The sequence below is a fragment of the Belonocnema kinseyi genome, chromosome 2 (genome assembly GCF_010883055.1).
Source record: "Belonocnema kinseyi isolate 2016_QV_RU_SX_M_011 chromosome 2, B_treatae_v1, whole genome shotgun sequence".
Taxonomy (NCBI): Eukaryota; Metazoa; Arthropoda; class Insecta; order Hymenoptera; family Cynipidae; genus Belonocnema; species Belonocnema kinseyi.
Window position 1 is genome coordinate 114,359,033 of NC_046658.1, and position 21,584 is coordinate 114,380,616.

Below are 21,584 nucleotides of genomic sequence, written 5' to 3' on the forward strand. Positions count from 1 at the left end.
TACAGGACTAATTTTTAATTATTCTGCTTTAATTTATAATTTAAAAAATATAGTTAAATGTTTAACATAAGAACTACCGCCTGATTTCACCACGTCGTGTGCATGTGTGTGTGAACTATTTTAATTTTACAATTAGTATTTTAGAGTTCATTCACAAAATACGTGATACTTTTAGGGGTGGGTGAATGTATCATTCTCCATGTTAATACTAACGGCAAAAGTATCACGCAGGGGGGGGGGGGTCAGAGGTTCCTGAAAACTGCATCACGTATTTTGTGAACGGCCCCTTAGTTTCTGGAGGTATTCTTAAGATATACTTAAAAATAAAATACGAGTACATCAACCTCCGAGTTAAGCACGGTTTAGGGCATTGCTTGTATTGGCTTTCACCTTATCTTGCTTTCCGTTAGATTCCGAGGCTATCTGTTATTGGAATAGCATATAGTGAAGATGTTTAACTCGGAGTTTCTGTTATGCAAATTTAATAACCCCAGAATTTCAAGAAATTTAAAATTAAGCATATAATAACTGCTGACTTCAAGGAAAAAATTATAAAGTATTTTAAACAATCCTCCATATGAATTTCAATTTTGTCACTATCTTAAATTATTTAAAATCTTGGACAAATTCAATCTCTTTTTAGTTTATTTAATGAACCTATCCAATTTATTATCCCGTAATAGTTTCTGTATAAAAATGTCAAAAATTAATGTTATACTTTTTTTAAACTAGAAATGCAGAAACTTCTTACATTTATCATCAAAGACTGGGATAACAAAACATCGAAGGAATACAATATAATGATAGAATATGGTCAATTTAGCAAAAAAATGTCGACTTTTTTAATTGGATTAGCTTTTGCTGCCTCCATGTCTCATTTTGTTCAAATGTTTTATTTGAATATCGACGTGTGGGGAAAAACAGATTTAAATGCAACTCGCTTATTATTTTTAAATTGCTACATCCCGTACGAGTGGAATTACAGTCCTGTTTTTGAAATTACTTACTTTTCGGGGTGGCTTGGTGCGGCTATTGCAAATGCGGCTTATTGCGGCACAAATAGTTTATTTTCGCAAATTGGTATTCACCTTAGTGGTCAATTTAGAGTTTTGCAGTTAAATATTCTAAATATTGTCACTGGAATGAACAAGATAAATTCACCCACAGGCTGCAGAAATATGATAAGTCATATAATCCAAAAGCATGACCATATTAACAGGTTTCTGTATAATCGTTAATGAATATGCTTATCATTTTAGTTATATTGCATTTTTTATATTTTTATTCGCTATTTATACTAATAATTTTTTCCTTATTAAAGTTGCATTGGAATGCTGAAAGATACGTTTAATCCTATACTATTTGCACAACTATTTGCGAATAGTGTGCAATTTTGTATTCAAGGTTATCAGCTTATATACGTAAGTAAAAAATAAGGCTTGTAAATAACATGCAAACAATTATTATCATTGAAGCAAAAAAATAATGGGTCGATTACGGACAATAAAGTCGATAGCGATAAATGTGTTACGAAATTACAAAGTCATACTTTCGATTAATGATATTTTATACAGGTGTGTTTAATAAGATTCTTGTTTCAAATTTAGCCGAAATTATCTTTAGACTTTCTACTTTCAAACTGAACCTTCTTTAGTAAACAAAACCATGCGTAACGAAATATTTCTCATTTATTTCGCAGTACTACAATCTAAATTTTACAGGTTACTTTCGTAGCTGTTAATTAAATAGCCATTGGTTCTTATAATGTACGTTTCCTTGCAAGTTTTTATCATGTATAAGAATATGATGTAAGAATATGTCTTTTGGCCTGTTATAAAAACCTTTATGAAAAATAAACGGCATTCTCCATAAATTAGAAAACATTGTAAGTTGATTTTTTCGAAAAATAATGATTACTCCGAAACATTTTGTACACAAAAAGCTGCATTGTTACGAAATTAAAATTTCTCGTTAGAGTATTTTCATATGCAATGAAACAGTATTTTTTAAAATAAATCATAAAACCGCACAAATGAAGATAGTTTCACAAATTCACTGGTCTTCAGGAATCAAACAGCATTTTTAACCTTCTAAATAATTATGTAAACGCAAAATAAAGGTTCACTAAAATTATCTCTATGGAAATTTTATTAAGTGTAATATTTTCCCTAAAAAGAATCTCTGAAAAACATTTAGTTATTATACTTTGCAATCGGTTATCAATGACCTTTTTCTATGGTTCTTTAAAATTGCAAATAAAATTGACGAAAAAAAATAAATTTAAAAAAATGAGACTCATTAACCGATCCAGCTAACCTTGAACTGTTGACACATTCTAGTATTTGATAATAAAAATAATAATAAAAAACATATACAGGCTGATTTTTTTAACCTGAAACTTTCAAATATCTCCAAAAATAGGCACTCTATGAAAAGATGTCATGAATCAAAATTTAATCAATCTGAGGAGTGCATATACTAATGTTAAAATCGGTTTCCCCCATCGACATATAGAAATGGACCGGTAACGCTTTGGGGAGAACTGAAATGGGCTCTAGAGAGAGAAAAAACATATGAGACGTAGACCTGCCTTTATCTGTTTCAGGACTCTGTCAAGTGAGTTGGAGGATCCGGGTATTACCTAAATATTCTGTACGGTTATTGAAAAAAATAGTTAAAAAATACATTAGAAATTTGTAGTTATAATAAATTGAATTTTAAAGAATATTCGTGTAAAATAACCTGTTTCAGATAGATTATTTTAAAAACTTGGTAACCTTCAATTCTTCTTGAAACTAGATTGAAAATTCTACAATAATAATCGTTTTGTGAGTTCAAAAATAATGTAATACCTTTACTTACGTATGAAAACATATCCCCATATAAACGTCTAGACAACGCCCACAAACTACACAGGCTGCCACCATTTTTTATATTTGTTTACAATAAATTATAATTAAACTACTACGTTTAGCGTAACCCAGGAACAACGACGTGGACGTAGCAGTTTTCTGTTCCCTTCGGGGTGCTTAATTAACCTGAGTCCCCTTGCCTCTCACGATTCGGGGTGCTGGATTAAAGTGAGTCCCCTCACCTCTCACGATTTGAGATACTCAGGAAATCATCTGCTAATTAAAGTAAGCGCTCAAAATGATAATCTTCGGCTTCAATACACTTATTAATCCGAAATCCAAATGAATTTTCACAACGGAGAAGTGTATCTTCTTGAATTTCAGCACATGCACTTGTAATTCAGTCAATCATATTCTCACGTGTTGTTCGTTTTTCTTTGTACACTTTGTCTTTCAAATAGCCACACAAAAAGAAATATGGTGAAGTAAGACCTGGCGATCTTTCAGGCCAATTTATCGGACAACCATTGAAATCACGATCAAGAACTTCTCATGCTACCACTGAATAGTGTGCCGGACAACCATCATGTTGAAACCACATATTCTACCGTATTTCTAAGCTCAAGTCTTCAAGCAATATTGGTGGTTCATTTTCCAAAATGTCTTGATATTTTGGACCCTTTAAGATGCCTTCGATAATCTGGGGACCGATCAGTTTGTTGCCAATTATTCCACACCATACGTTGACACTCCATGGACTCTGGTGTTCGACTTCACGAAGGCACTGCGGATTTTCAATACATAACGAAAAAAGTTGAGATTTTGTTATTTTTGTTCAGGTACCCACTGACAAAAAGCTACCCAATTTTGGAAATCAACGCCATGAATTTCAAAATTTTCCAAACACTGCTTTGAGACATTCCGGAATCACGAGCAATTTCTAGTGTACTAACGTGAGGGTTATTTGCTACTGCAGCTAATACAGCAATTTCATTATTTTCCCCAGTGACTGTTGTTGTATGGGTCTTTTTCTTAGGTTGAACACTTCCATCGGTAATAAATTCTGTAATATTACGATAAAATGAAACACGTTACACAATCATATTCGGAAATCGCTGAGCGTAGAGATTGACAGCATTGTCAAGATTTCTTCCAGCTTCTCCATCCACCAGAGCCATTTCAATTTTTTCTCGTATGGTTAGATACTCCATTATAAAGTAGTATTCGGAATAATTTTTGATCTAACTAAAATGAATTTTGTCTTAAATGTATTTTTTCTAATTTACTGTATTTGAGGAAAGAAAAAAGTAAACACTTTCGTATAATAGTTTAAGATGTTAATTTTGTTTGTCTACTTGGTCATAATCAATATTGATAAAATATTGATTAATTTTTTAAGATTGCGAAAAAAACGCTCTCTAGCTCCGCTGGGATATGAGTCCAGGTCCTTCAGATTGCATCGAGAAAATATTGCATCGTATTTGTACCCATATTTTCTTCATTCAATGTTGACTTTTGTTATTTACTAATAAATTACTTCATACGCTCAGTTTTTAAGCAAAGAAACTTAGGTCCATAAATTCTGAAATTAGAATGTTTTCTGTTTTTAAATTGATTTCTTTTGAATCACAAAGAAAATTAATATACTGTTTTCTATTACAATCGGAAAAAGTCAAAATGTGTAAATTTCAATTCTTCTGAATTTAAATAACGTTTTAGATTAAAAGGAATCAAAAAGAATCCGAAAGTGGTAGAATTTAGGCGTTGAAGTATTAAATATCTAAAGTTGTTAGTGACGATATTGAAAAGAATCCATATTCTCGGATCTCAAATTTGAACAAAAATGAAATATATTAGATTAATCAGCACTAGCAACAAATTATTAGTATTTAACAATCACTAAGAGTTGCATTTGCAATTAAAAATCCTAACTTTACTACCTGAAAAAGCTTCTATATTCATAGTAAACACACATTTAATTGTTTCTAGTATTTTACGGATAAAAACTCAAAATCGGTCTTTTACGACATGATGTATATAGTGATGTTGCTTTCTTATATGATATTGATGTTTTACCTCTATTGTTACGTAGCAGAAACACTTCAATTCGAGGTAAGATTTTTTAATTTACAGTATTTCATTTATATTGCCATTAATGTTTTAAATTGTTTTTAGAGTTTGAGACTTGCGCAAACTGTATACAATAGCGATTGGTATTATCTGCCACCTCAGAGAATTAGAGATCTTCTCCTCATTATCCAACGGAGTAGAAAACCGGTAGTAATAACGGCTGGTAACATTTGGGTGCTGAATTCAGAGCTATTTGCACAAGTGAGTATATCACAAAGTAATAGTAGAAAAACTTACTAGAATGCGATTATGGAAATATTTTCTGGTAAAAAATACTGTAAATCAGGGCGGTGCAAAACATAAAAAAGTTTCTTTGATTTAAAGGAAATCTACCTAAAAGCTTTCATGTGGTGAAAAAGAAACAGTATGATTTTGATAAGAACAGCCGGTTTTTTTTTGCTACGATGGCGGTACCTGAAAAAGGGACTGATTTGTACCGAAATTTCTGAAGAATTAGCCGAATTTTTTCGGTATACACAGAAACTGCCTTTCTGATAAAATCAAAAAAACTTATTTCTTATTCAGACTACACCTATGTGAAGCTACAATTTTTTGATAAAAATGAATTACAAAAATCTTTGAAATCTATTTCAAAATGGAAATAATAACAATGCAATTAAATAATTATTGATAATTATTAAAAACAAACTTGTAATAGTTCCTTGTAAATTACTTCCACGTACTATTTTTACTGATTTTATGTAATTTCAGCTTTTGAAGACATCCTTGGGATACCTGTCTGTATTACTTACAATGAGAAATGCCTAGATGAGATTTAATATTCAGGTTTTACATAAAACCAATACCTTCTCATTATGGTGAGAATGTAAAAAAATTTCAAATAAAATACACGCCTGAAGTTATTAACAAGATGAAAATGGATTTATTCACTTTTATTTCAGCCGAGGCATATTTCACAGATTATGTTGACATATTTAACAAGTTTCACCTATTTACGTAATAAATCTGTATTATGTATAGACGTTAAAATCGTGACACCAATTTCTCAATAAAAAAATTTATTTCGAATAGAAATTATTATTACATAAATTTTGCAGCGAAAATGAAATAGTCGAATTTTTATTCAAGTTAATTATATCTCAACCACAAAGGAAATGAATATGGAAAAAAGGAGTTCAATTTAAAAAAATGTGATTTTCAACAAAGTACTTGAAATTGAGATCAAATATTTTAATTTTTTATTATAGGTACTTCAATTTTAGATAGTATAGTACATACTGGAAAAATAAAAAAGTGCGAAATCTTTCAAAACAAGCCCCCGAAAGAAACAAGGGTAAAAAACGCTCCCAAAAAATAATCACAACATATGTAGTTTTTTGTAATGAAAAAATAGTGTGGTTTCAAACGAAAAAGAAGATAATATTATCTTGGGTTTTCATTCCTGCAAGACAATATATTTATATTTTCGTTTAAGAATTTCACCATTTCAATTTAAACAAAATGAAGAAATGAGTATGAGAAATCTTTGAATCATGCAAATAATTCAATGTTTAGGAAGGCTGTGTCTAAGCATCCAGAATCCTGGACAAATAGACCAGCCGTCTCGGAACGGCTAATGCACCTCTTGCTCTTTTCCATAGAAAAGGTGAGAAACATTTTGATTTTTCATATCTCTTACACTATCTAAAACTTACACTATCTGTAACGTATCTAAATATATGGTTTAAAAACATGATTTTTTAAACAATTAGGTAATTAATTCTGAAATAAGAAAATACTGAATAATAAGCGACGCTGTTTCAATATAGTGAAACCCTTCAATAGCCCTCTCTTCTATAGCTCTTCCGAGAATTGACGCCGCGCCACAGGTAGGTGCAACAGGAGCTGCGCGGAGTCTGCGATTGTCACTCGGGCAGACGTTCAGGCGTTAACAAACAGAAGCGTAGCGGGCTATAATGAGTTAGTTCCCACCCACCCTCAGTCCCAAAATCGGCGCTATAGAAGAGTTTCACTGTGATTGCAAACTATCCTTCACAAAAAATAACACTCTTAAAATTAATGAACTGCGCCATTAATTCCAGAAAATAGGCACATTTCATGATTGACAGGAGAAACAATTCTTTAAACAAATAAAAAGTGTTCAAATAATTGCCCAATATGTTAAAGAAGAAATATTATTATTTTTTACATTCATAAAATGTACCGCTGTTGTCGAAAAATAATAAATGTTCACGAATAATATTTGGAAGATATTGTTACTATTTTAAAGTATCTTAACGCTGCTCTTATCAAAAAATTATTTGTCCGAAGTAATCGTTAAACATACAAATCTGATTAATTAATAATTTGTCACGATTAACGGGGGCAAAAGAATAATCAAAAGGAAAAATTATTTTGATGATAATATTAAATATTACCTTCAAACTCATTCCAGATTCTTGGAACAGTTATAGGGGAGCGGCGGGTAATGTGGCGAACATGTTATAAAAAGCTCCGTTAAAAGTTGAATATGTTGAAAACTGTAGTATAATAATACAGAGCACGTAAATCAATATCTTATCTACCCTATGCGTATGATTATTATTGAAATTACTTATAAATTGTGTGTAACTTGAACGTTATATATTATGTTATTTTAATCCTGAAAAATGCTACTGTACTTTTTCACTACTTTTTTGTCACTTTTAAAATACACACGTAACACCCAAAAATAACTTTTCATAATAAGAATTTAGTGATTAGCTTTATTGAGCAAATTTTTTCACTGTGTAAAACAGTACACCTAAAGAAATACAATACAGTAAATACCTCTCGCTATAAATCAATCAATTTCTGAAAATGAGGGTGCGACATATTACCCGCCGCTCCCATAAGTAATTTATCGTATTAATTTAGAAAAATTAGGATTGTCTGAAATCACCCCATTTAACCGTAGTTAAAAATGTATTCGGAAATTTTTCACTTATCTAGTAAGAAAAATTCGCGTTGAAATTTTTTTAAATTATGTTCTTTGGCATCAAATTAACAGCTGGGATTTAAACTGGAAACGCCACTATACATGAGTGGAACGTTTTTAAAATTCAAAATGCTGGAGTGGAAATTATTCCCTTATTATTTCTTAAGAAGTGACTAAACTTCAATATAAAAAAAATTAATAACAAGTACTTCTTTGTTCCATTTTTTCGAAAACTAAGCTTTTCTCATTTAAAATTCCGCGTTAACTTCAAAAGCACGGATTAATGTTAACAGCTTTAAACCAAATGGTCAATTTCTTTTTCTTGAAAAACGAAGGTCGTTTTATTGGACCGCTTTTGTGTGATATATTATACAGAAGTTACTAGGAATATATTAATTTAATTAATTCATTGCAATTTCTAATAATATTTTTGTTCAATAACGGTCAATTTTTTAATGAAACTAAATCGTATTACTCTTCGAAATTTTGGACTATGGCCTGGTTCAGACTGCAAAAAAGAATGATGAGCACTCTTCTGAAGTATTGTTAAAATACTTTTTATCTTCTTCTCTGTAGTATAAACGCAAAATATACAGTTTTTATTAAATTGGCGTGACTTAGACATCATAAGTAATATTTTTACTATCCATTTGCCTGTTTTAGTCTCTTTTGTAAAGATGATCGTTCTACGGTGCAAAAGAAAAAGCGTGTATATATTTGAGGAATAATAATAATTATGAAGCTTTTTATTTTAGAAATTTTAAGTTCACTAAATTTTAAAATTTGGGCTTTCAAGTTTCCGAAAATAATAAATGGCCAAAATGTAAAATTCCGGCAGAGTAAATTGCCGATTTTTAAAATTCCTGCAAAAGAATTCACTACTTTCGACAATTTTATAATTTCTAGAATTTAGAAATTCGGATTCGGAATTTTTCTGAATATACCTTTCCGGTAGTTTCATTGTTTTTGCGGAATTTTAATTATTATTTTTATTTTTATATTGAAAGTTTTGACAATTATAAAATAGATACAATAAAATATCAGGAATTTCCCCCTTTAAAGTAAAATTCTATATTCAGGGAGTTCTTTAATTAATTGCATAACACGATTTATGAATTTTTTATTTTTTATTAACATTTAAGGATTTTATACTTTGGGTCTGATTTCGATTTTAAACTAAATGAAGCAAACCATTAAAAATTATGTGTTTAATTTTACAATTTTCCCAGATTCATATTAGAACGCTTTTTAATTTGAAGGCTTCGAAACTGGAACATTTTGTTGTCCGAATTCGTTGTCTTGAATTTGGTTAATTGTGGCATATAATGATCTCTGAGTTTTGAGAGAATTAAGCAAATATATATTTAGGCGTTCTTCGAATTGGATTTGTAAATAAATAGTTTATTTAATTAAAATAAATGCTGCCTGTGTATTTTTACTTCTGCTTGCGTACACACAAAGTTTTGGCCAAATTTGAAGAAGAAAAAAGCTATGGGTGATTCAAGCTGGTTCTTGAAAATAAAATGCTTATTTTATTTGAATAATCACTACCAATGTATTTTTCACACTGGAGGGCATACAATATACCGTTTTTGCTCAAATACATCATTCAGATTTTTGACAGCATTTAAAAAAAATGTACCATTTTTTTCAAAAACCCCTTAATAACTTTTTAAAATTCTCTTAAGACTCTGAGTGATGTATTTCACTCAAAAGAGTATATTGTGTACATATAGGAGTAAAAATGCATCCAAAAAAGGGACTATCTAAATTAAGTAAACATTCAATATATAGAAACCGAGTTGGGAGATATCTAATAGTATATTTCTATACTTCGCCTCTCATTCGAAGTCGTGTTGGGCCTTTACACTCACCGTGATCGCATACGCAGTGAACACCCGTGCTTCTGATTACCTAATCTTTAATTGTTAGTTACTCATTAATTATTAATTGAACAAAAAATTTCTATTATTATTTTCAACTCCATTTTTTGCGATGAATTCAAAAATATACTATGTGTGTAAAGCATTTTAATTTTAGTCCATCTGACACTGAAATCATCCATTTTTTTTAAATATGCTAATTTAATTTAAAACTTTTGAAATTAGAAAATTGTTATCTTTGCAAAGTTTGAAAATATTAAAAATAACTTAGTTCATAACTGCTGACTTAACATTTTTTATTTTATTGATGAAACGTTTCAAATTTATTATCCCGTACTATTTTTTGTAAAAAAAAAGTGCAACATGAATGTTATACTTTTCTTTTTAAATTAGAAATGCAGAAACTTCTTGTTTTTATCGTCAAAGACTGAGATAACATAACATTGAAAAAATAAAATATAATGAACCAATATCTCTTGTTTGGTTCAAGGTTTTTACTAGGATATCGACGTGTGAGGAAAAACACATTTAAATGCAACTCGCATATTTTAAATTTACATCCCGTACAAGTGGAATTATAGTCTTGTTTTTGAAGTTACCTACTCCATGGGGCGCTTGGCTGCAACTATGGCAAACGTGAATTACTGTAGCATAGATTGTTTATTTTCGCAAATTGATTTTCACCTAGCCGGTCAATTTAAAATTTTGCAGTTAAAAATTCTGAATATTTTCACTGAAATGAACAACAAAATTTCTTCCACAGGCTTCAGAGACATACTAAGTCATATAATCCAAAGTTCCTAAATAATAATAAATTAATTAATATGTTTGTCATTTTAATTTTATTGCCCTTTTATATTTTTATTCTATATTTATGGTAATATTTTGATTCCTTATAAAAGATGCATTGGAATGCTGAAAGATACGTTCAATCCTATGCTATTTGCACAATTAGCTGCGTCTAGTTTGCAATTTTTTATTCAATGTTATCAGGTTATGAACGTAATTAAAAATGAGCCTTAGAAAGAACATGAAAATAATTATCATCAAATCTAAAAAATATTGGTACAATTACGGACATTAGGCTCGATAGGGGTAAGTGTGTTACGAAATTACAAAGTTATATTTTGACAAATGATATTATATTTGATAAGGTTATTCTTTCAAATTTTTGCCAAAATAATCTTTAAACTTTCTTCTTTCAATCTTCACCTTATTTAATTAACACAACAAAGTGAGATTCTATTCACTCCTAAATATGTCAAAACTAGATTTTTGTCACTGATGCTTATAATGTATGTGTGCTTTAAAATTTTTGTCATTTATAAGAATACGTTTTAAGAATATATCTTCTAGCCTGTTTTAAAAATCATTATAAAAAATTTAAAACTTTCTCCATAAATTGGAAAATATTGTTACATTGTTGTAAAAATAATTATTCATCTTATGTTCCTAAAAAATTCAAAAAACGTACTTGATGTAGGGAATACTCAAATCAAAATATGAGTTGACACAATTGCGAAGTAGAATTCTGAAAGCATATCAGTTTCTCAAAAAATAATTGATTAAGGGTATGTGACACACTCAGATGCCTATATTAACGACTTCACTTTATCAGTTTACTGAATTTTCTTTGGAACTTTTTTTTTAAATAAAATATTGGACGGAAACTTTGAAAAATGTATCAGAAGGATATAAACTACGTTTGTGTACTTCATTCGAGTAGGAATTTCGCTAAAAAAATTTTTTAAATAAATTAAAACTGGGACAATTTTTTTACATGTTTCCTTTGAACCCTGACATTTTTTAAACCTAAGAACCTTCTTTATATGTAAAATATTGTTCTCAAACTTCGTCAAATGCAAGAGCCGACCGTAAATTAGGTTTATGTACGTTTTTACATCTTGCAGATATTTTAAAAATAAAACAGTCCTCAGATTCAAAAAATTTCAAAGTTGCAAAAAAATCAATCAAAAAATGGCATCAGTTTTAATTTCTTTAAAAATAATTTTTAGCAAAATTCCTACGGAAATTAGGTACATAAACGTATTTTATGGTCTTATGATACATTTTCCAAAGTTTCAGTCTGATATTTTATTTAAAAAAAAATGTTTAGGTTAAAAAAAGATTCAATCAACTGATCAAGTGAGGTCGGTTCTATAAGTATTTGAGTATGGCACATGCCCTTAAAGCAATAACTAATAATAAAAAAACACCTTTTTTTTACAAATAATAAAATATAGGAAGGGACCAGTATTGTGGTATTTCCCGTAAAAATATCCGGTCAAGTATTACGAAATTTTCCGTAACATTAGGCCTGAACGACCTGGAAAAGGGATTAACGTCACAAGGACACTTTTTTCATCTAACCATTTCTCTAAAACATTTCACTATTTTTGCAAATTAATGCAAAAAACACGAATTTTTCAGGCCTGTTTTTTTTTTCTTTTCACATTTTCGATACCTTTTCGTAAGAATATTTAACAATAGAATAGTGTAATCGTGTTCTCGATTGTTATGCTTTCGAATGGAATCATTGTTTTTATTATTATCATAGTCTGAACTTGCAAAATAACGGCAAAAACAATGGAAAAATTGCTATTATTTTTGCAAAATTAATTTGTTTAAACATTTTTTGAAAACAAATTATTGCAAAAAATAAGAATTTTTTTAATTTACTTGCAGAATCGTATTCTACGGAAAAAATACGTCGAAAATATGTATAGTAAATTTCAATTATTTAAATAATTAAGTTAATATCAGCAAATATCAATTTTCTATATCCAAATACATTGTTACATATCGTTTTCTAGCTTTTCGGGGTCGCTGATGACGAATTTGATATTAATTTTTCAAAATTGTATTGTACAAACAATATGTTTGACAGTGTATGCATAACTGTCACTACATTAAAAAAATTATTTCGTGAGTCTGTAATCTAAGGAAAAATTTAGTTATTTAATCGTAGAAAACTTTATTTTATTTGTTGTTATCTTTTCAAACAGGAATTGCATTGAATAATTTAACATGTTCTGCCATCGTTGAGCCCAACTGATGTTGCCCGATTCCCACCACGAGGAAGTACATGTCACCGACAATCATCTTTTTTTTTAAATTTTTTTAATATTTAAAAATTTCTTTTTAAATTTTCATAATTTTTTTATGTGTGCTTGAAGTTGTTTACTCGTGCGTTTGTTTGAAACATTTCATGCAAAAGTATGCTTGACACTCTTTGCAAGATTTCACGGTTCTTATTTCGCACTTCTCGTATGAGCAATACTGCTTGAATCCTGTGTTTCGAGAGTATGATTTGAATGTTTCTTTTCTGACACATTGAAAGCAATTAAATATTTTTCACAAATTTCCATGGCAACATCTTTTATTCCTAATTTATTTTTGCTCACTGAACTGTAAAGCATTATAGCGTTTGTGATTGATGCCTGTATCAGTCTAATGAAAATGGTCCATGTCCATTTCTTGGCTCGAATTATTGGCATCAAGTTGCTGCAGTGCTGATCGTGTAGGTCGACTCCACCCATAAAATTGTTATAAACTTTGAAGGCATTTGGAAAAGGTATTGCAGCTTTTCCCTTGGCTTCCTTATCATAACGTGATACGTTCGGAGTAGGGGTGATGCCAGCAGCTGAAGAAAGAATCGAAACTGCTTTTGAATCCATAACTGTGACAAAATTAGTACCACTATTGCTACCATGCTTTATTTTAGATGTTCCTCTACGAGCTTTCGCATCGATTTCGTTAGACACTTCAATCCTATCTTTTCTTACAGTGCCGGTCGTTCGCAGATTTTGATTTTTCAGATGCACTAACAGGTCAGGAGAAGAAAATAAGTTATCAAAGTAGATATGATACTGAAGTCTATTACGAGGAGAACTCTTGAGCAAAAATTCTGGAAGCATTTGTAAAACAACTCGACTACCTTGAGCAATTTCATTAGGAAATTAACTTTTTCATTTTTGCCACAGTAAATATAAAAATGAAATAAGTAACCATTCGAACCGCATAATGCCCACATTTTGATACCAAATCGAATCGGTTTTCCTCTGATAAATTGCTTGAAACTGATTTTGCCGTAAAATTTTATCATCATTTTATCAATAGAAAGTGCTGTACAAAAATATCCAAAAGTCTTGATATTTTCATTGAAAATGTTCAGAATTTGACGTACACGTCAAGCCTTATCCTTTGCGTCTTCATCGTCTCGTTTGTGAAATTTGATGTTAGATTTTATAGTTTCAAATTTACGACGGTCCATAGCTGATGTTACTACATCAAACCGTAGCAAAGTTTTTGAAGACCAATAATCTCTTTGTGATAATCGTTTGTATCCTCGTTTCAACGTAGAATCAATAATATATTTCCTTAGTTCTTCAGAAAACAAATTTCCAATAAATCTGTTGGTGAACTAGCAAGAATTTTTTCATTTTGTACCTCAGACAGATATCATTTGATAGAGTATCACTATACATCATCTCTCCATCAATCCAATTATAAACATGTTCTTCTTCCAATTTTTTCTGACTTGTACTATAATTTTCCAATACTTTTTGATACGACTGAAATGTTTGAGTCTTTGAATACTCTTCGCCCATTTCAATATCACCTTGCTTATTACCTTCGTCACCAATAAATGACAAATCATCTTCACTATGATCAGATTCACCAGAATCGTCTGGAACAGGCATGAATACTGCATCAACGTGATTTTCTTTTACAGTATTTTCTACTATATTAATACGATGTTTCTTTCTCGCATTTTTTGATTCGGAAAGAGTACGTTTCCGCATTGTGATTCGAATGAAATGGTGAGTGTGTCAAAATTAGATGTGTTGTTATTTTTTTACAAGATGATCGTTGTGGAAATATGTACTATTATTACGATGATTCAATGCTTTCTGTCTAATGTCTATGCAAAATATATTACAACATATATGTCGTCTCAAGATAATGATAGTTAATAAAGACGAAATAAATTATCCTTTAATAATAATTCGAACTAGCAAAAATATTATTAACCCCTATCAAAGACTACCGATATTCACTTTTCGAGGTTAAGAGTATGATACGCAAATATCATGAAGGAAGCATTAAAACTGTTCAAACTATTTTAAAAACATATCATTTGTTTGCATATATTGTTAAAAAATAGTAAATGTCCAAATTTGAGCTCGCAGGTTATATTTGTATAAGGTAATAATGGCGCGAAAATGTACTGCGATGACGCAATCCTATTTGATAATATCCATGATAAAATATTTTATAAAAAAACTTTTGTTTGCGTCGTCTCAATATAATGATCAACGTGATTAATCAAAGATTAAACCAATTATTGTTCTGCGAAAATTCTGATGAGTGAAGATTTTCATTTTTTGAGGTTAAGAATGATACGAGAGTATGATTATTGCAAATTACAACTCTTGAAATGACTTCGGAACGATTGGATATTTTTGCCTACATTGTCAAACATATTGTTTCAACAATATAATTTTGAAAAATTAATATCAAATTCGTGATCAGCGACCCCGAAAACCTAGAAAACGATATGTAACAATGTATTTGGGTATAGAAAAATGATATTTGCTGATACTAACTTAATTATTTAAATAATTAAAATTGACAATACATATTTTCGATGTATCTTTTTCCGTAGAATACGATTCTGCAAGTAAATTAAAAAATTCTCATTTTTTGCAATAATTTGTTTAAACAAACTGTTTAAACAAATTAATTTTGCAAAAATAATAGCAGATTGGTTATCAGCGACCCAAAAAACAATAGTAACTATATAGACCATGCAGGTTCGGTACAAAAAGTGTGTTTTAATCGCAGTAAATGATTAGTCGAAAAAATGATCAATTTTTCCATTGTTTTTGCCGTTCTTTTGCAAGTTCAGAGTATAATAAAAATAAAACCAATGATACCATTCGAAAGCATAACAATCGAGGACACGATTACACTATTCTATTGTTGAATATTCTTACGAAAAGGTATCGAAAATGTGAAAAGAAAAAAACAGGCCTGAAAAATTCGTGTTTTTTTTTGCATTAATTTGCAAAAATAGTGTAAAAAGCCATATTTTATGTAATTTTGATTGCACCATTGGAAAGAGCGAACTCGAAAATAGTAGGATAGGTACTTCTCGAATTTTTTGACAGACGTTTTCATAGTGAAATGTTTTAGAAAAATGGGTAGTTGAAAAAAGTGACGTTAATGAGTTAATCCTACGAAAATATATTTTGTAAAAAAAAGTTGATAACTAACTGGCTTTTCATTTCAAATGTTTTCTTTATCATACTAAACGCGTTTTGGTTTTCTTCAACCAAGTACATTTTCTTGATACAAGAACAATTTTCTTGGATCAAAACAATATTGCTTTGTATTCGTACTGATATTTTCTGGATTCAATGTTGACTTTTGTTATTAAATAATAAATTACTTTATGCAATCAGTTTTTAAGCAAAGAAGAAAGCTAATTTACTTTTTTCTATTACAATCTGAAAAATTCAGAATGTCTAAATTTCAATTTTCCTACACTTGAGTCTCTCAAATGTGAACGAAGAAATTTATTAAGTTAATCATCGATAACAACAAATTATTAATATTTGACAATCACTAGTAGTCCCGTTTGCAATTAAACACCTTAATAATTTAAGACCTGAAAAAACTTCTTAATTTAAATTAAACACACATGCAATCTTTTTTAGTATTTAACGGATAAGAACTCAAAATCGTTCCTTTACAATATTCCTTTTATAGTGTTTATACTTGCTTACCTAATTGGGAATTTCTATTTCTAATGTTACGTAGCAGAAACACTTCAATTTGAGGTAAGATTGTTCAGACCATAAGATTTAATTTAATGTGCAGAATTCCTGAAAATAAAACCAGGAATCGAACGATCAAATTTGGACAACCACCACAAAATGTTTCTACTGCAACCTGAAAAAAGAAAACATTTTCCTAAAAATGAAAAGAAAAAAATTCTTTTTTTGGTTAGCCTTTTAACCCTCACTTGATTCTCGGGTGTCAGGGAAAAAGGGTCGTGGTTTTATTACTGTTCCTGTCTACTCGAATTTTTATTTTTTGTTTATTTTTTGCCTTGATAAGGGTACTGTATGAGTGCCCAAACGTCGGTGATTAGTTTTACAAATGTTCTTTGATTCCTCTTTTATACAAAAAGTCACCAGAGGGATGAATTTAAGGGATTATAATGACAAACGAGAACAAAATTGAAGTAGGGAAAGCTAAGGTATGCTAAATCCTTTTTTGATAAAATTGAATTTTTATCAAAAATTAATTAAGTATTTTGCACTAAAAGTAAGCATTTGAATGTATTCAAATTATTTAAATTTTCAAAAAAATCAAACTAAATGTATAAATTATACTAAAATATTTAATTTTTTTAATAATACAATTCTCATTATATAATTTCGCCAAGTAATTGATTAATTTATGTACTACTCTTATTTATAATACCAGAAAAAGCGAAACGACGCACAAACCACAACAGATAGAAAGACACCATCGTAAAGCCTGTATTTTCGAAATATGGATGTATAGAAATGTGGAGATTTGCAACCAAAGGAATTTATTTTCTACACGAAAATACGAATTGTGAAAGAAGTACATGAATTTTGCAGAAAAAATGAAATAATTGAATTATTATTCAAATAAATTCTAAACGAAAAAGGAAACGAATATTCAGAAAAGTAATTCAATTGTAAACAAATGTAATTTTTAACAAAGTAATTCAAATTTTGGATCAAATGCTTTCATTTTGAATCAGATAATACAATTTTAGAACAATCAAACTAGGATTTTTAAATTTGAACTATACACAAAAACTCATCGCACTTTATTGTCATAACAATTTCGCAATAAAATTTTGGGAGATTACTCAAACTCGCCAATTAGTATTATTGAATAAGACATTTTTGTCATCAGGCGATTATAATATTTTAAATATTCGTGTCACAGGTGTTAAATATATGCACTAATAATATATGAATTACAGTATTTTTAATTACAAACATTTCTTGATAACGTAAAATTGGCGGGCATGTCTTTATAATCGACTTTCAATTAATTTGTGAAACTTGTTTCTTGTATATAGGCACTATCAAGCTTTATTAAATACCATATGACGCTAATCGAAAAAATTTTTATTTTCCATGGTTTAAAATGCAATTTAAAATGGGCTATTACAATCAGTCAGGAGTTATTCTCTTTTGATTCAGCAAAGGCATATTTCGCTGATCGCTCATGTTCTAATGATATAAATTTACCATTTGTCGTTACATGCATAAAATCGGAAGATCATTTTACACATGATTACTATGTTTTCAAATTAAAACAAAATAATAATTTTAAAGTTTTGAACAATTATATATTATAAGAGAAAATTGAAAAATATTTATGAATTTTAAAAAGAGTTTACATGCTTAAAAAGTTTTAATTAATTATATATTGAATCTGTAAACAAAAATATAATTTTTTAATTTAATTATATTTAATGGAAAAACATTAAAATCGGACAAGTTTGTTTCGCTAAATTAAATTTCATAATCGAACTTATGACATTCCGAAAATGCACACACAATCATTATCTCATTTTTTCAAGAAATAGATTGATCACGTTTTTTTCGCTTATTCTTTAAATGTAAATAAATTTTGTTAGCTTATTCTCACAATTATCGCCAATATTTGTATTCGCGAACAAAATAGTTTTAAAACACACACATAGACAAAACTGGTACTTTACGCTATTTATAAAAATAAAAATATTTATAATTGCAAAATGAATTAAATTATTTCTAGTAATTACCTGATCTTCACAGGGAAATTATTTTTTTTAATATGTCTTATCCTGAGATCAATACAAAAACGACAGTAAGCTGATAAAAGCTACTGGTACAACTTTCACGACGATCAGCCTCGTATGAGCTCTCGATTTACATTATGTATCAGAAGTATAATATGTATTATACAATGTATGTCCAGCGTGCACGAGCATGCGTTGTATACGCAAGAAGAAATAATTCAAAAAGAGTGATACCTTAGTACGCATAAACTCGCGATTGACTTATACTCTAACAAAATGAATGGAAAAGAAGGTGTGTGCTCTACAAAATAAAAATTAAGTTCATTTTATCATTTAAATTCAATATTTACGAGTTTGACGGTTTTCCAAGCCTTTGCTTCTTTTTATAAAATTTTCCAGATTTACATTCTTTAAAGCTATACCATTTTTAAAGACTCTACACAAAAATAAATTAAATTTTAATTTAGAAAAATAAACGGTGTCAAAATGTTCTAAAATCAAATTGAGCTATAACTGGTTACTTGTGAGCAATTCAATTGTTTTTTAGTTTTTGCACTGATCCTTGGTGATACATCCCCACTCATTTTGTTCGTTTTCCGGGAAAAGAAATTCAATTTTTTGAGATCAGTCAACATTAACCCGTGCTTTTGAAATTAACATTAGATTTTAAATGAGAAATGTTCAGTTTTCGAAAAATTGGCAATAAAAGTTTAGTCACTTCTCAAATTTTCAAGGCATAATTTGCTTAATAAGTGAAAAGTTTCCAAGTATTTCTAAACTAATTTTCAAGTTTTTAAACAATTTTAGTTTCAGTTTTTCGTTAAGGTTACTATTTTTCGATATAAATGATATTGTTTATCAACGTAAAAGAACAATATTTTCAGTTTAGCATATTTTAAAATTGTTTAAAAAATTTCTTTTTGCATCATGCTTCTCATCAAATTGTAAAAACTTCACAGTAAATCCTGGATATATTATTTATCTGAAGTTGAATAAAAACGCTGCAAGCAATTGACATGGGGAAATTTTGGTTTTCGGAAAAATTGGATTCAGGTTTCTCGATTTAAACTTAGCATGCGGAAGTTATGAAGAATTTGTTAAGAAGCCTCTAATCAATCATTTACATTAAATTACTTTAAATTTTGATGCCCCCCACCCTTGTGGAATAGTTTTCAGTATTTTTCAACTAACTAACAATTTTTTAAACAATTTTTCCTTTGTTTAAATAATTTTTTTGCACCCAATCATTAAAAGGTACATTTTTTATGTTTGATTGGACAATTGGTCATTTTTAGGAACAATGATCTTTGTTTCAAGCATTTAGTATTTTCAAACGATTTATCATTATTCAATTGTAACTTTTTCTGAAAAAGAGGTATAGGACTCTAGTTTTTTTTTTATTTAGTTAGCTTTGCTGCTTATTATTAAATATCTACGTCATTTAGATACTAGTACTTTATTTAATAATAAATTCTTATTTCTTTCAATAAAATTTGTTTAAACAATTTTTTTCGAAAATAAATGTTTGAAATTTTTGTTATTCTGCAATTATTGTGGTAATTTGTCATTGTAAAGAGCACTATTTTTTGTCTAAACCATTAACGTATTGTTTAATAAATTTATTAAATATTAATGTAACATTTTATTGGAAATTGTGATTCAAAAATCGGATTCTTTTCTCAATTCAATTAAGTGTATCGCTTATTGTTAAATATTTAAACGTCAAACAAATGCTTTGAATGACCAATATTTGTTCCTAAAATGTTTTACATTGGTCATGAAAAGTATTTTTTTTAGTAAGACTTCATTTTATAAAAATTACATTCAATTCTGTCGTTCTGAAATTATTTTCATAACTTTTTCCTTTAAATCACCCTCGTAGACACACTTATTTGTCCTCTGAAAGCTCAAAGTAAGTTTCTGTTTTGTTTATGTTGATCCCGCAGATTAGCTGTTAGTATTCTCAAAGGAATTAAAAATCTTTGTATTTTTTGAACGTCACTGGAAATTAAAACCAAAAAATTTTGCTCTCAACAATGAAGAATTACCACAATAATTGCAAAAAAAGCAGAAATTTCAAACATTTATTTTCGAAAAAAAATGTTTAAACAAAGAAAATTTATTTAAATAAATAAGAATTCGTTGCAAAATAAGGTACTAATATCTTAATGATATTCAATAATAGATATTTAATATTAAGATAATTATTATAATATTAATATGAACTTATTTAATAATAAGCAGAAAAGCTAACAATTTTTTTTCAACTAGAATTTTATACCTATTTTTAAGAAAAAGTTACAATTAAATAATAATTAATTGTTTAAACAAATACTGAATGTTTGAAACAATGATAATTATTCGTAAAAATGTCCAATTGTCCAATCAAACATAAAAAATCTACCTTTCAATAAGTGGGTGCAAAAAAAATTATTTAAACAAAAATGAATTTTTTAGTTTTTTTTTTGCAAAAATGTCAATTTCAGTTTTTTGGGGCATTTTTGGGTCTCCACAAGTGGGGGTGTGGGACATCAAAATTTGAAGCAGTTTAATGGAAACGATTAATTAGAGACTCCCCAAAAATTCGTAATATCTCCCGCAACCTAAGTTTAAATTCAGAAACCTGAATTTTGGACCACCCTAGTGATACATGTTAAAACAAATGAAAAAAGTGTTATGTAGGTGGAGGGGGGGGGGGGGTATTACAATTTGCTGGAAAATTTATCACTTCAATTAATAGCAAAATACATAAATGTCTAGAGTAATCTTTTTTTTATTAAGGATATTTAGAAATGATTTAAACAATTTACATTTATTGAATCAATTTTTCCCCCGTAAAGCTGGGAAAGATATTATTTTGTGAGATTAAGGTGGCTTGGGCGCTTTTTAAAAAAATCACAGGCAGTTCTGAAAATTTGATATTATCGAAAGAAAATATACTAGATCACTTTGCAAAAAAGAAA

General features: G+C 29.0%; 2 protein-coding genes across 2 annotated transcripts in view; both read left to right on the top strand.

Annotated features, from left to right (window-relative positions):
- LOC117182949 (odorant receptor 67c-like) overlaps positions 1-6,106 on the top strand; it is an 8,882-nt gene extending 2,776 nt beyond the window's left edge. The window contains exons 3-8 of the mRNA XM_033376067.1: positions 733-832; positions 1,322-1,421; positions 4,842-4,964; positions 5,028-5,183; positions 5,694-5,800; positions 5,885-6,106. Of these exons, the coding sequence (XP_033231958.1) occupies positions 733-832; positions 1,322-1,421; positions 4,842-4,964; positions 5,028-5,183; positions 5,694-5,750 (536 nt within the window). The 3' untranslated portion in view covers positions 5,751-5,800; positions 5,885-6,106. The remainder of the gene's footprint in view (positions 1-732; positions 833-1,321; positions 1,422-4,841; positions 4,965-5,027; positions 5,184-5,693; positions 5,801-5,884) is intronic.
- Positions 6,107-6,281: 175 nt separating this feature from the next.
- LOC117182950 overlaps positions 6,282-21,584 on the top strand; it is a 27,392-nt gene continuing 12,089 nt past the window's right edge. The window contains exon 1 of the mRNA XM_033376068.1: positions 6,282-6,588. The gene's annotated coding sequence lies outside the window, so the exon portion shown is untranslated. The remainder of the gene's footprint in view (positions 6,589-21,584) is intronic.